Source organism: Apodemus sylvaticus, chromosome 11, assembly GCF_947179515.1.
Source record: "Apodemus sylvaticus chromosome 11, mApoSyl1.1, whole genome shotgun sequence".
Taxonomy (NCBI): Eukaryota; Metazoa; Chordata; class Mammalia; order Rodentia; family Muridae; genus Apodemus; species Apodemus sylvaticus.
The window spans coordinates 28,662,653-28,678,928 of NC_067482.1; the positions used below are offsets into that span (position 1 = coordinate 28,662,653).

The 16,276-nt window shown below is 38.1% G+C and overlaps 1 protein-coding gene across 1 annotated transcript in view; it reads right to left on the reverse strand.

The window, feature by feature from the left end:
• Positions 1 to 16,276, reverse strand: part of Adgrl3 (adhesion G protein-coupled receptor L3) — a 465,758-nt gene that overhangs the window by 143,010 nt on the left and 306,472 nt on the right. Inside the window, exons 7-8 of the mRNA XM_052199002.1 lie at positions 8,459 to 8,761; positions 6,301 to 6,404 (exon numbers count right to left, since the gene is read on the reverse strand). Of these exons, the coding sequence (XP_052054962.1) occupies positions 6,301 to 6,404; positions 8,459 to 8,761 (407 nt within the window). The remainder of the gene's footprint in view (positions 1 to 6,300; positions 6,405 to 8,458; positions 8,762 to 16,276) is intronic.

The window sequence follows — 16,276 nt, forward strand, 5'->3', positions numbered from 1 at the left end:
ACTGGTTCCCAAGACAAGCTTCCTGGGCTTACTCTGGTAAAAATTTCTGCCTAGTATAAATTGCATATGTGCATGAATACTTAAAGCTAATTTTTATTTTTTATTTTATTTTTTAGGTAGGAAAATATGCCTAACTCTATCAATCTGTTTATTTATCTTTGTATCTATCATTTATCTATGTATTGATTGATGTGTCTACCAGTTTTATATCATGAATACATCATTTGAGCAATAGCTCATTTAACCTATACTCACATTTGCTCTTTATTCAGCACATTAATCAGTGTACTATATAATAGATGGAGGGGCTGTATCACTAGGCCTCATTGTGCCTTAGTCCTTACCCTCTCACTGAACTTCACCCTTTGCCCCATGATTCAAATTTCTGTGCCACTGTGTTAAGATCTGTAAATACAGTAGTGAAAAAGATTATTTGCATAAATGTCTTAATTACTAGTAGCAGAAAGTTATTAAAACGTATCTCTACACATCCTTCGTTTTATTGGATGGACTGAAGAAACCATGTGAAGTAGAACTGTTAGTAAGGATTTTACCTGGAATGTGTGAGATTATGAAATAATTTGGGAAATGCTTCTCTGAGGACAATTTAGTCTGAAATGCAGTGGAGAGGAAGAGATTAGAAATAGAGGCAGGTGCTGAATTCCAGGCAGAAGGCTCAGTTGGTGGGAAGGAGGAGCACAGAGCCCTAAGGTTGGCTGCACGTAGGGTTCCACAGCTGGAGTTTAGACAGCTGGAGAAGAGCTCTCTAAGTGAAAGAAACAGCCCTTGTTCATGCAAAGGTTGAAGGAAATGGGAAGGTGCTATCCAGATTTGCACGTGAATGATGACACCTTAAAACATACAGAAGAAAGGAGCCAGGGTGACCTGGGTATGGGAAAGGCTTGGGGCGTGGGGAAGGAGAACTGGCTGAGGAGGACTTTCTATAGGCACTTTCAGGTCTCTTAATTACTGCATCTGGAGTGGGAGGTAAGGGATGTGCTCCTCCCAGGCTCTGTTTGACAGAACTGGATGGGGACACCATAGCCTGGGCTTTCCCACTGTTCCCACAGCCTGAGCTCAGTTTCATGACCACAACCATGTTTTCCTGGGGACCGTCTCTCCGCTCAGATTCTCTCTACTGGCATCTGAAAGATCTCTCTGATAACCGTAATTTTCTCTCTAGTTATTGTGACTTACAATGATTAAATTCTATATTAAAACACATACAGATTTTTAAGCTGCTTCAAGTTTTTGTTTGTTTGTTTGTTTGTTGCAGAGGCATATTTGAAATAAACCTTTTCCTCACTTAAAATTCCTCTTAGGTATTTTTCATTAACTGCTAATAAAGTTATTTCATATATATATATATATATATATACACACGTGTATATATATATATACACACACGTACATACTGAGAAATTTCATGAGTTTTATAGGATTATTAAATTAATGCCTGTATTCATGTGGTAGGATTATGCACAGGACTTAATCCGTGGAGAGGAGGCCAGCTGCTATTGCAAAGAGATACTGTGCTGATACACTGTACCCTTTTAAGTTTTGACACAACCAAAAATAATTTTTAATTAAACTTTAAATCATCTTTGAGATTTTTATGAGCTTTATCAACCATTGATGAGGAGTTAAAAATATGTAGAAATTACTTACTACATTACCATACAGGTAAGGTTCTGTTTCTTTGAGTGCTTTACCTATTCTAATGTATAATATCTGAGCCAAGAGAATATGTGAACAAAATGTACTTATGTAAGAAATGGAGCTGGGCGTGGTAGCACGCGCCTGTAATCCTAGCACTTGGGAGGCAGAGGCAGGTGGATTTCTGAGTTTGAGGCCAGCCTGGTCTACAGATTGAGTTCCAGTATAGCCAGGGCTATACAGAGAAACCCTGTGTCGAAAAAAAACAAATCCAAAAAAAAAAAAAAAAAAAGAAGAAGAAGAAGAAGAAAAAAGAAAGAAAGAAAAAGAAAGAAAAAAGAAATGGAAGTAAATTAAGTAAAGTTTCAGAAACGATGAACTGTTGTGATTGAATCTGCAATCAACTAATAGACATTACTCTGGGAAGGTGTGTCAGCCTGTTCATGGTGCCCAGAAACAAAGAATTCCAAGGATAAAGCAATGTTGCTTTTGCCTGCCCAACTTCTGTCCCACCAGTGAGTAAATCTATGCTGTTGTTACAACTATGGTGGCCACACTTCTGACACTGGGACCTAGCTTCTTTGTCTTTCAAATGTGGATTAGAGAGCAGTAGCTCTCCAGGAATCTCCCAGACATTTAGCTCCAATTTGTGGTTGCTGAATCATCCAGCCTCAGACATTTTATGTCAGCCTGACAGACTAAGCAGTTACCGAGGTCTCAATCCTTCTCTGTGTGTAGACAGCCATTGCTGGACTGCAAATTCCCTAATGTGTAAGCCAATCTACTACATCTCTTTTTAGTACATATGATTATTCTCTTAGTTCTGTACCTAGAGAATTGTGGCCAATACATCCCAGAATCTCTGATAAGATTAAAAGAACTATTTACATGCATACTATTTTTAATCAAAGAACCTTAAAATAAGACCTGTAAGAAACAGAGCAGAATTCAACCTGGTATTCTGGGGGAAATAACTGGATTATTTTGTATTATGCAGTGCTAAAATTATGTCTAAAACTCTATAAAACATCTTCAGAAAACCCAGGAAAAATACCACATTATCTCAGAATCTGCCAGTAGGTTATATAGAAACAAAATAAAGGGGACTTGAACTTGTCATGAAGAAAACAAAACCACTGCCTGTGACAATTCCGCCAGATCTTTTTCACATAATTGCTGGAGCAGGCCAAGCAGGGGGAAGCATTCTTCACTCAGCATACATAGAATATGGGAGCTGTTCAGAAGGATCAATATTAAAGACCAAAATGGAAATACTCAACTGGTAAGATAATACGATAAAACACACTCTAAACATATGCAAAATAAAAAAAATAAAAATTCCACTTTTGAAATGCTGAGTTCAATATGGAGTCCAAGTTGATGCCAGAGATAATTTTGTAGTCATTCATAAAGTGGGTAAGAGAACAGAATTTGGTGTCATATATAGTTCAGTGTGCTGGGTTCTGGCACAGCATGTTTCTATTCAGTAATACTGAAAAGTATTTTTAAGCCAATTTGAAGATCTACTAATCTATAAGTCTCTACATATTTAACTTCTTTTTATTATTTTGTTCAACCTTTTATCCCTACATTTAGCCATCTCCCATATTCATGAGGGTTTCTTTTTAAATGTGTTCCTGTCCCCATTGGAATAAAAATCCAATGAGTGTAAATTCCTACCCTTTTCTGCACAAGATGTACTTCTTTTTATTAAAAATAGTTATTACGGAAGAATCCTAGCTAGTTTGTTTATAACAAATTTCTTTCTAAGTTTATAAAATAATTCTCTTTAGTGAAATGTAATCTAACGTCTAATGTCACATAAAATTTGCTTTTTAACTTCATCAATATATAAGTAGCCCAAATTCATTTGAATGTCCCAACCACTATTATTTGTTGCCTGTCTTCTTCCCTCTAGACTGACTGTTGGGAGGATAGCATAATTCATTTTTTTAGTGCAAATATTAAGTTTGCTTTATCCATCTAAATAAAGCTTCCTATATTTTAAATTGTATATTTGAAATCTATAATAGTGCTAATAAATAGCAAGTACATATTCCTATTCAAATTAAGGATCTATTCTATTTTACATATGGGAAGATTGATAGAGATATTAATGTCTTGTCTACTAGAGTTCAGCTATAAAGCACTTTGGCCAAGTCCCCAAGTGTTCCTTAGCAGTCCTATGAAGCCGTGGAGGGGGTGGAGTTATCGCTTCAATGTAGGCACTGAAGAATAACATGTATCAGATGAAGCCAATGTGATTAAAATTGAGCTTTGGGAGAATATTAGGTATTGAGGGTAAACCCTTCATAGATGGGATTGGTACTTTTATAAAAGTAGTATTAAACAGCTGCCTGAACATAAGTACTGGCCTTCCTGGAAACTGAATCTGCTGTCAACCCTATGTTAGACTTTCCAGACTTCAAAACGATAAAGGGGGGAAAAAGCCACATAGTCTATGAATATGTAATGATAATCAAATAAGGTAAGACAGGGAGGCATCACACTTCAGGGAATATCCACTCATACAGGTAGGTACTACTGTGTTTCAAGGAAATGAGAGAGCAATATGTCATTACATACATACATACATACATATACATACATGCATACATACATATATATATATACATATTTTTTTCTTCAGTCTTTTAACATGGTTGGGAAAAACACAGAGGAAAAAGTAGGGGAGCAGGTGACTATATAAGTAGTTTACTTATATACTGATGAAGTTGAAAGAACAAGGGAAAGGCCATGGCAAAGGTGACAACAGAGCAAGAGAAGTGGGGAAGAAACATGCATGGAGAGGCAGGAGCTGGAAGAAGAACTCAATCTCATTCATATTCAGAAAGCAGATCTAACAGACATAGCCAGGAAGGAAGGAAGGTAGGGAGAAAGGAAGGAAGGGAGGGAGGGAGGGAGGAAGGAAAGGAGAAGAGTGGACAACGTGAAGAGAGCTTGCTAGTGAGTGCATGTGGCTGTCAAAGTGAGACCGGTTGAATCACAGGTTAGCCAGTATGTGGGTAAGTAGAGTGTCCTAAAGGTATGGCTTCCCTGAGTCTTCTCTGTTAAAGAATGATGGAGAGAGCTCAAAAGCTTTTTCTGAGCCCTTTATAAACTTACATCATGGTTATAAATTCCAGTTGGCTAAATTCTTTAATTTAAATGTAATTATAATATATCCAAACTTTATAGACTCATAAGGATTAAGCAGAAATGCTTTGGAAGAGCAAGACCAATTTATTATAAAACAAAACATCTCCTCCATGAATCAAATGGGCAACAGCTGTCTGGTCTTTAAAAGGAATTATCTCTTTTGTCCTAAGATTAGCAGTGCTGTAGAGGAAAGGAGGGAATTAACTATCATTATCAGTTCAAGTCACCCGGTAATTTCTGCAATGAAATAGCCCAAGCATATTCAGAAATTATCATGAAAACACTCAGCTTTCTAGGTGAATTATTATTGAATTTATATTAACCCCTGGGCTAAGTATCTAGGGAACTTTTTTTTTTAAAGTTGCTAATGTAAAAAGATACGCTGCTGATCTCTTAGTCTGATCACATCCAGGGAGAGTTATTTGCCCCAGGGTCTGAGCTACATTGTAATAAAATCAAAGGACATAAAAGCTGTGGCAGAAACAGTGCCGAAATTGGAGAAGCCTCATTATGAACGGCAGCAAGTCTGGAGATGCATATGTAGGAGAGCCACAGAGTCAGTAAAAACCACAGCTCTTCCTTGATCGACGGTGCACAGATAGTTTTAGCTCATTCGGTAAATGATCTACTGGGTAGGTATTTATGGATTATTATACAGAATATTATTGAGGATAAGCCTGGTTAAAAACAAATACAGAAAAGAGTAAATGGCCCAGGCAGGCTTTTAGGAAGACCATCATTTGTATTATTTCTCAGGCCAAAAAAAATATCTTTCAGAAATTTCACAGCATGGCTAATGTGCTATAGCTGGACTCTGCATTTCAGAAGTGCATAAATCCACATAAATTGCTGTAATAAAGATCCATCCCATAGCCCTTTTGGCATAAATGCACATCTGGTCTCTGTTTGTAATGAAATCAATTCAAAGCCCCACAGTGCATTAATACTAAAAATGTTCAACATATTGCAACTGAATAAGCCCAAATTTGTGTCTGAAGATGTCATCACACACGTGTGTACTTTTAGCACTGATAAATGACTAGGTTACACAACATTCTACAAGCTGCTCAAGACTCAAGAGGTAGAATTTCCTGTATTATTTTATTATTTCCAGAGAAGAAATCCATATGCAATAAGCTTATTTTTTTTCTTGCTTGATCGGAAACGCCTCTTGGATGTTCATTAAACATACAAGATGTTGCTTAAAGTATGATAGAAATGTGATTAATAATAAACTTACTATAAATAATAATGCCCAACTTAGTATATATTCATATATATTCAATTTAAAAACAACAAAACCTTGGAATTAGCATTTCATGTATTAAAGGTTGTCTTTTAATTTTAAATTCTATTAAAATAAAATTCCATTAAAATGTTCTATTACAGATTAATTTTTAAAGTATTCTCTTTGTTTTTCAGTACAAGGAAGCAACAACAAAGAGATAGACCCTGCTAAGCTTCCCTTATGGGCTTCTTATTTACCTTCTGCGTTATGTGATTGACCCAAGGAGAAGAGCAGTTGCTGAGATCTGGTCCTTGGGGATCCCAGATTCCATCAGGAGCAAGACATAGGTAAGTTGATACACCTACAGACAGAAAGAAACGTTCCTGTTTCAAATACTCAAATCATACTTCTTAGAGTCACTTCATGTACGTATGTATATGCATATATATGTGCATATTTAAGAATTAGGTAATTGTATTGAGATAGTATCTGTTAGGCTCCAGAGACAATGCTTTGAAAGTAAATGAAACTGGACAAATGCTTAAAAAAAATTAAAAGAATTCAGCATTTTTAAGAATTTGTTGGCAACTATCATGGGTGTGGGGAAGAATTTCATGAATTAAGACCATGGAGAGCTTGTTTGAGTGGACCTTGTGTTCTGTTCATCAGGGTAGGATAATATTAGCAATACGGGATTTCAGGGAAACTAGGTGGGAAACTCAAGTAGAGAAATGTGTCACCTTTGGGAGATGTCAATCAAGACTTGTGAATGGGGCTTCTGCTGCTTGAAGTTTTATTTAATGAACCTGGAAAGGCTGGGTCATAAAGGTCCTTGATCTATTATGCTAGAAATTAGTGAAGATTTTCAAGAAGAAAAGAGTGGTTAGATTCAGGTTTCAGGAAAGCAACCCCGGTGGAATAGAGGATGGATCCAAATATTGCTGTAGTTAAAGTGAGGAAGCTAAGACCAAAATTCCAGGAGAACATGGCCTTGGGGCCTTACAAGAAAGCAGAGATCTGCGAAATCAGGGCATGGGTACACTGACAGGACCCTTTACGGCCTGGGAGAACTTCAAAGGGCTACACTGATAGTCTTCCTCGAGTTTCACAGGACGGTGATGATCTGTTTCTGTGGTGTAACGCACTTGTTTTCAAATAATGGTTTTCACTCATGCTCGCCACAACTGTCTAGAACAGCCAGAGATTGCTCTCACTTCTCTCTTGGAGAAAGACGAACTGACCTTAGAAGTAAGAATGAAGGAAGTCTATGTGTCTTTCTGATTCCAGTGCAACAGAAAACATTAGAAACAAGTATTCCCCTTCCTTTTCAGAGAGAGAAAGAAGGGTGCTAAAGTTTTAAGCACTTTGCTAAGATGGGCACTGATAAAAAAAAAAAAAAAAGGCCATTTCTGGTGTTCCCAGCACTCTGTATTATGGACTCTAAAGTTACATATCCACAGTTAAAGGAATCAAAGGAGTAATGCCCCAAAACAGCCCATAAGAACACATGTATGTATATCAAATATAAATTACGTAATACACAATACATTATATAATATATAATGTATAATGTATAATGTATAATATATAATATATAATATATAATATATAATATATAATATATAATATGATATATGATATATTTGAGGAATAATATGCAAATATTTATTGGAATGTCAAATATTATGAAGTTCAATGCAAATGACAAGAAAAGTAGAGTATTTTTCTTAAAATGGTAACTATGACTGTACCTTGGTATATAATAAATATGGCAGAAATAAAAATAGGTTCATGGGCATCTATTTCTTAATTATGTCCTGGAAGAAGTGGGATAGATTGTTCTTACTTAGTTCAATGCTTTTCAGTAGGAGATGGCTCCCACCAGACGCCTCATGACCACGTTGAGTACCTTTGGTTACCAGAGAACAACTACATAAAAGATAATTCATGCTTTTCTCCTTTTTAAAATGTAAGATATAGATCACTGATCATCATGTTATGTAGAAGCCTGCACACCTCAGTTTCACTATTAATTTCTACCCACTGTTGAGAAACACAAGACAAAATAAAGCAATCTAAGGACAGTACAGAGATGTTGCAGGGAACATCTGGCTCTGTGGAACAACAGCTGACTGACTTCAAGCACTAAAGGAAACCTATTACTCAAAAGCATTCCCACCTGTGACTTCTGCAGATCCTCTTACCAAAGGCTGACCATGGAGCACTCATTTGGTGGAGTTCATAGCATAATCAATTGTTAATAAATAAAATGGATGGTAACAACAAAACCGAAACAAAGAAGAGGATAGGAGAAAACAGGAAAGGAGAAACAAACGAAAAGGAAACGAACTTAATGTGAAAGAAGGCAAACAGAATCGCGGAAGTCCTGGGCTAGGCTGGCTGGGGCAGGCTTACCTATGGTTCCTGCAGGACATGGCTGCTTTGCTACTTGACCCTGTCGGGTCTTAAACCACATGATTTCTCGGGCTTCCACAGCCTCGCAGCTCTCTTCCATAGCTGGGATCTGGGAGGCTGCAGATGGCAGGTGTGTGGTAACGTCATCCGGCACCTCTACCGCTGGGGATGGCGTGCTGGTACTGCGGTTTCTTCTTCCGGGCAAGGATGGGGTGGTACTCCTCCCGATGTTCCAGGTTGTGGTCCGGAGGGTGGTGCTGGTGGTCGTGCTTCCCATACCCAGGGGTCCTGTGGTAGAAATCCCTGAAACACAATTGGAAAACAAAAGAAAAAAAACAAAAAAAAAATCCACCTACATTGCCTGCTCATAGTATGACCTCAGGAAGTCCCAAGATCAGAAATCAGTTTTATTTGACACATAAAAGAATATTAGGAGACTAGAAATCCATGACCTCATTTGCATTTTAGACATGGTAAAAACTTGCCAGTACCAAGGCATCTGAATGCCACTAAAGTACTAACCATTTGACTTCTCCAAACAGACGCTTTTTGGGTGGTTTTCTTTTTCAACTATAAGCATAGAAAACAAGATTGCGGCACAATAAGACTCTGTAAGCGTCTCAATGCTCTCAGCCTTTCTCACAATAAAGAATTAAAACCATAAACCCTCTACTTACAATTTTCAAACTAGGCATAGAGAAAACTTAGATAAAATATTATATTCATATTAGATGCTGCGGTTTGAATGTGAACAGTTCACCACAAGTTCATTTGTGAAAAGTTGGTCCACAGATGGTGGCTTGAGAAATTGTCCACTTAGGAAGTAAGGCCTAGCTAGAAGAACAAGGGCCAGTAGATGGGGAGGTGAGGCGGGAAGACCTATGTATAATATCTCAGCCAGGTGCCAGAGGGGGCACCTGCTCTCTGATTCACCCACTGCCTCGGATAGAGCCATGCCTTGTCATGCCCTGATGGCCATGATAGACTATAGATGGTAGATGGTAGATGGTAGATAGATGCAAAATAAATCTTCTCTCTCTCTCTCCCTCTCCCTCTCTCTCTCTCTCTCTCTCTCTCTCTCTCTCTCTCTCTCTCTCTCTCTCTCACACACACACACACACACACACACACCCCTACTTGCCTCTGTGTGTGTGTGTGTGTATGTGTTTTCACTCTTGTTCACAGGAACAATATGGACCAAGTAAGTTGTTCTTACTTCTCTTTTGGAGAAGGAGGAACTCTTAAAAGTAAGAAAGAAGGAAGTCTTTGTTACATTTATACATATGTATATATGTTACATATTTAAATATGATATATAAATATATGATATATATTAATTTTATATGTGTGTAATGTATTAGATAATATAAGTTAATATAAATATAATAGAGGGAAAATAATAAAAGGAGAGAACAGAAACAAAAATCCTTACTCATGCAATTAACGAAAATAAAGGCCACAAATTTAAGGGAGGGCATGGGGGAGTATCTGGGGGAAACACAAGGGGGCAGAGTGAAGGAACAATATTGTATTTGTATTATAATCTCAAAGAGAGCAATCCTGACTATAATCTCTTATTATATTTGATTTGAGTACCTTAATGGTCTACATTTGGAACTGACCCAGATTTAAAAAACAACCAGGTCTGAGTTATTAATGTGAACTGTAAGCACTTCAGAAAAAGTTCTGTCACTGAATTACTAACTTCACTTATTAACAGGGGACTATGAGACATCAGCTCCAGCCTGGTACAGGCTAACTCATACTAAGAGACTTTGGAGATTCTTATGACAATCTTATTTTCTTTCATAAACTAACTGCACAGCGATACAAGTCTGAAGGTCAGGTCTCAGTTGCCGCAGAAGGGATGAGCACATTCATGAGAGAGAATTTGCTATCCATAAAACTTCACCACCCTGGACTGGAATGGCAGAGGCAGAAGGGATTGCTCTTTGAACATCAAACCACTGTAATAGTAGATTCCTAGTGCCATGCTCTCTGACGTCATGTTTCTCAGTTTCTTGGTGTGCCTTACCATCTTAGTTTTCTGCTTTCTCTTTGTCTTCTTTGTACATGAAAGTAAAGTGGGCGGGGGAAATGGTAATGCAGGCTGCTATACCTACAACTGTTTCAGGCTGAGACACTCTGTGCACCAAATTGCAAAACTTGGCAGATTGTCTTCTCTTTCTTCTATCTGAAACCCCTGCAGGCTTTCCTGTCTTTCTCCAGTCACTGATAGACTAGGAGTCCATCACTGCTGGTGAATGGATACAGTAGGGCTTTTTCTGATAGCAGCCACAGCAGAGTAAAATGGTCATACCCTTCAATACTTATTATTCTAATATAAGAACTCAGGGTTCATAAAACATAGACATTAACTTCGATGTCTGCTATAGATTAAGTAACTTTTAATAAAATATCTCAAAATGTTTAATCTATGACTAAAAATAGATTTAGAAATCAGCAGAAATACATCAAAACATTGGAAGGTAAGAATAAATTTAAAATGACGAATGTAACAGTATTACTCATTTTTTTTTAAAAAAATCACGTCAATGGAATAGAAGAATATTTTGATTTTTTTTTCAGGTGAAAGAAAATTTTTGGATGATAGAAAATTTGACTTCTTACTCCTGGGGAAATAGTAAGGAAATAGTTAAAAGTGAATCTGACATTTTTTTTAATTTTAAATAAAACCAACTCTTATGTGTACTTGTGAAGGGACCACTTAGAAGAGCTGTTAAGCTTTTTGACAAGGACTATAATCTTTTCATTGATAATGAGCTGTAGTTTTTATTTCAAACAAAGCCTCGCTCCTTCTTTGTCTTTTTTAAGTTTGATCACATAAAAAAATGGAGGCTTGTAGAGTTACCTGTTATTAGCTAAATAATCTTATGCTCAAATTAACTTGTTTGCGAACCTCTTTGAGCTAGAAGGGAAAAATAGTTTTAAAATAGAAATTGTTTTTCAATTGTCTTCCTTCTCGAGAATTATACAGGCACTGCAGAATGCTTTCGAGATGAATGCCTTGTTTAAAACAGGATATTTTAATTAGCACTTAACTAGGAGGGAGATTAGTTCAGCAATAATTTTCTCCATAAAAGTACATGACTGTACCTAGGTACAAGACAATGGCAAACTGCTACAGGAGTTTTACTTACGGTGGCTCCAGCCTTACAATTTTCAAGGAGATCTTTTAATAACGATTCAGTGTGCATATCACTGTATTCTAATTAAACAAGCCAGGTTTTTGGAAGACTATCTCACCACAGCAAAACATTTTAGAAATGGAGCCACCATGTAATGGGAATGTTTCCTTTTTTATTTTTTTCCTTAAATTAACTCAAATCATTTTCTTCCTTTCCCCAGAGGTATGTCTTAAGAGTAAAAACTAGACTGGGTTACTCTCCCTTTCAAACTCTTGAATGGTTTTTGGTTACTCTCTAAAGTACAGCATGTACTTCATGCTCAACCCTCCCCCCCCCCCCCCCGCCCCTGGCGGCCCCCCCCCCCGCCCCCCGCAAGCTTCTTCAGGTCATTCTGAAAACTCTCTCATCTTTTGACTCATTATTTAAATCACGCCGGAGTCACAGTCCCCTATCTGTAGTCTCCTTCTCTGACATGGGGCCTTTGGCCATCGGACAGAGCACCTCTGCTCCATTTCCATCTCACCACATCCCTACCTCTGTTTTGGACAGATGACTCCACCGAAGAGCGTTTCCAGCCTCTAAGCCTGGCTTATATGCTAGCACATGTTTTGTTGAAATTATTTCTTTCAAATTCAGCCTCACCAAGGGTAACAGCCCTCTAGGTTAAGAGGATGAACGGAAGAAGCAGAAGACGACAGAGGGTCAACAACAAATGGGAAGACTCCACGGCAATGGAGTAACATGGCAGAGCTAAATGTCTCTCAATAATCAGTCTAGAAAATCTACCTGACTGATTAATCTATGCTTATCACTAAAGAAAACCTCTAGACAACACAAGTGTAATAACCTGGGAACATGAACATCTTTCCTTGAAAATGACTCTATTTCAAGGTAGTCATAGTGAAACAGGAAAAAAAAAATCAGCTCAACACAGACATCCTAATTCCAAGAATCAAGATCGAATTTCTCTCCTTGGAACTGTGTCACTGAAAAATGCCTACAAGTGGAGACTGTCCAATTCTGTTGGAATTTCAACAGAGTAACTGTGGATTTTAACCATCTATCTTCGCCTCTCAGCCTCCTCTCTGCTAACCACTATGCTGGGATCCCATGGGCCCTGTTGGATGCCAGCTTTTGGCAGAGTTAAGTACTAGTGAAATATACAATGTCCCTTGAGCTTGTGAAAAAAAAATATAAAAACTTGTCTTATTGATAGATACTGACAAAAGAAATATCTGAATCCCCAGAAACGCTGTTGTGTGTTGGGGTTCCAGCTCACAACACATGTTATGAGAGAGTCTTGATCTTCCAGGAGGAAAGGATGTTGTGACAATGTCTCAGCGGATGCTGCTGTGCCATCTCTGCTGAAGACAGCAAGCCTAATCAAATGGCACATAAACGTCTGCGTGCTGTGTAGCCTGGAAAGGATACTGTGCGAAAAGAATCAGTTGGAGTGGCTACTTGAATTTAGCATTTTATCTTTGTTGAGAATTGTGCTTAGTTGTGTTTATTACTTTGTCCAAACTGAGTGAGTCTTCATAGCCTTCTTCCCTACCGCTTCCCCCAACAAAACAAAAAAATCCTTTTAATTCATCTAAGTACCGTCTCTAGTAAAAAGCTTTATAGTAAAAAAAAAAAATAAGTCAAATAATAACAATTATTTTTTATTATTTGACATATTTTCTTTATTTTTTCCTCTAGCCTGTCTTAAGCAATTATTACTTGGAACATTAATGAATGTTTTGTAGAATATACAAACAGAAAAGTGTGAAAACAGTGGCAATTTTTACAGTGATTAATGTTTTACAATACACTTGTATATTATGATCAAAATTATAGTGACTGGTATTATAAATGGTTAACTTTAACACTAAGAAACACGAAAGCAAATCATGATCCTATAATCAGGAAGTGAACTGTCGCATGTCCTCCTGTTGCGTGTCTCAGGTTTATAATTCTTTGCTATGAAAACTGGCCTTGGGCTATGTGCAGATCTGGGATTCTAGACCTGGGAGGCAGTGGCCTGATCACACAATTATAGGCCAGCAAGGGCTGCATATTGACAGTCTGTGTCACGCAAGCAGGAGCCCTCAGTTCTGCTCAGCAGTACAATGCTTGTCTAGCACACGCAAGGTCCTAAGTTTGATCCCTAGCACCAGACAGCATCCCATGAACTGAAAAGAACGTCCACCGTCATTAGCTGCTTTATGCTTCTACAATTATCAATCTGATGTAAGCTTTTAATACAATAATGAGGGAATAAAACAATTCTAGTAAAGCACTACTATCCTGGATTATACAACAATCATATTTGGGATAAAGAGCTTTTTAAGAGATGTAATACTTAAGACAGAAAAGAAAGCCATGTAATCTTAATGTAAATTTCACTTTACAGACAACATGTTGTTTTCTACTCTGGGAAAACCTACAGGTTTTTTTTTTTTCCAGTTGTCCATTTTCTTCTTCCCTCTCTTCAAAGCATTATTCTCTCTGCGGTTCTCCTGTTACAAATGTTTCTTTTGCATTACGCTCATTTCAATAGACAATGCTCTGGCTGACTGCAAAGGCACTTTGGGCACTGCACTTGCCAAGTGCTCATTTGGATCCAAGGTCCATTACTAAAGCAAGCCTCCCGAGGGCCCAATAGAAGAAGCAAGAAAGCTAAAACCATCCCAGTGCTGAGCATGGCTTTTGGCTACTTGCGCAATGCAATGCTCAGGGTAGAAAGACGTTCTCCCTGATCCCCATGGTGAGCAGTAGGTGGCAGCATATTTGATTAGACACAGTCTTAAAAGTGAAACACTACTATGATGCATCAAGAAATTATCCAGTTCCTTTCAAAATTCATTTGTAGGACTTGGCTGCATGGCCTCTTGAGAGTGGGAAACCATAGACTATCAGCCATGTAAGAGGGATATTTATTTCTGTAATTTGATCCACTTATATCTCCTGGTTCTCTCTTAGGATATTATCCTTATTGTAAATAGAGAAAATTAAGTGTTTTAATAAACATGAAATCATAATGGCCTTATTATGTATGATAATAAGTGAAAAATATAAGATTTTTAAGGAACTTTCTTTCAAAATTATCTGCTACATCTTAGATCCCAGAAAGCCAAAACCACTAAATTTTTTATACTATATTTATGCTTCCATTATTTGGGGGCACCCATACTTATCTTTATGATTATTTTACATATGCTTTGATTATGTTCCAAATATATGTTGGGTGGGTAAAATCATCTTCACTAGGGAGCTGACAGAAGTCAATCTGCTCTCCTACGTTTAAATCCTGCATGCTTATGAAATCTCATGTGGGTTTCCTGGCAACTTTGTGTAGTTGTTGAGTGACAGGACCTGGATTCAAATTGAGATCTATCAAAATCTCTCTCTGTACAGTAGGACAATGCTGCTTCTGTAGAGTGAGCATCTGCACATATTTATACCTGAGTAAACATGTAATAGATTTTGGTATTAATTCGGTCCAAGAACTATTTTTTAAAGGTTATCCTATGACACAGATACAGTGGGAGTTTCCCACATATCTAAGCAATATTATGAATACAACGCAGAGACTGCTCTGACTCAGAAAACAAGCCTGTGAGAAGCTACCATTCATAATCTACACTTTAGAACAACAGAAGTGAGGCATCACGTGACTGGATAGTTTCCCAGGCTTACGAATTCAAAATAAGAAGAGAGGAACAACTGGAACAACCGTAGGTTTCCTCTTCTCAGTCAAACTCCGAATATGGAGAGCCAGTAGTTGACCTTTGACAGAGCAGCTGGTTTTCTCTAGTTGGGAGTGGAGGACGCAGGCCTTACGGTGATCCCCTACTTTGTTGAGGGCATTTCTAATTCTTTTGTCGGCTCAGACCAATTATATAACGGAACTCTCTTGCTGCCTAAAATAATGTTCGGCTACAAATGAGCAATGAATGTGCTTCTCCTACTTTTCTAATTTATTACGTGCCAAACAGTGCTCTGTCACTTGCAGTCCGTAAGTGAGACACAGAGAGGTGAGACTTCTAGTTTTACAGCACTTGGAAGTAATAGACTAGTATTTCCTTTATTGATTAAAGTTGGTCTGTGACAAATCCATGCACCTTTATAGTACATTCTGTTCACTCTCAGCATCTCCTCACTTTTCTCTCCCACCCGTTAGAGCTCATCCTTAAAGGACCCTTACCCACAGGCCTTTGCACTTTCTGACCCACTGATTCTAACCAGGACTGTCTGCCTAGATACAAATTTGGAAACGCCTATTTTAACCTGCTGGGCTCCCTCTGGTACACAAAGGCAGTGATGACCTGTTACTCAGAATCCTCTAGGGAAAGGTAAGTCCTATGAACCCCTCCCCCTTCCTCTTTATCCAGGAATGGCTGTTAACTGACCCATTCTTGTCCAGGCCCAGCATCAGCAGCCACAGCTGTGGTGAGATCATGACTGCAATGGTTGGGTCAAGCTCTCCAGATAGCATTTTGCATCTCATCTCCATATCTTTCAGTACTTCTGGATTTTTATGCCCTGCACCCCTGCCACCCCTCACCCCCACATCCCCTCCCCAGGGTCTTCCTAAGTAGGCACTGAGTCTGAGAGGGGTGGTCTACATGTCCAGTTGGGGCTGAGCTCATAAATGCTGTGTGTTCAAATATTGTTGAAAGCCATG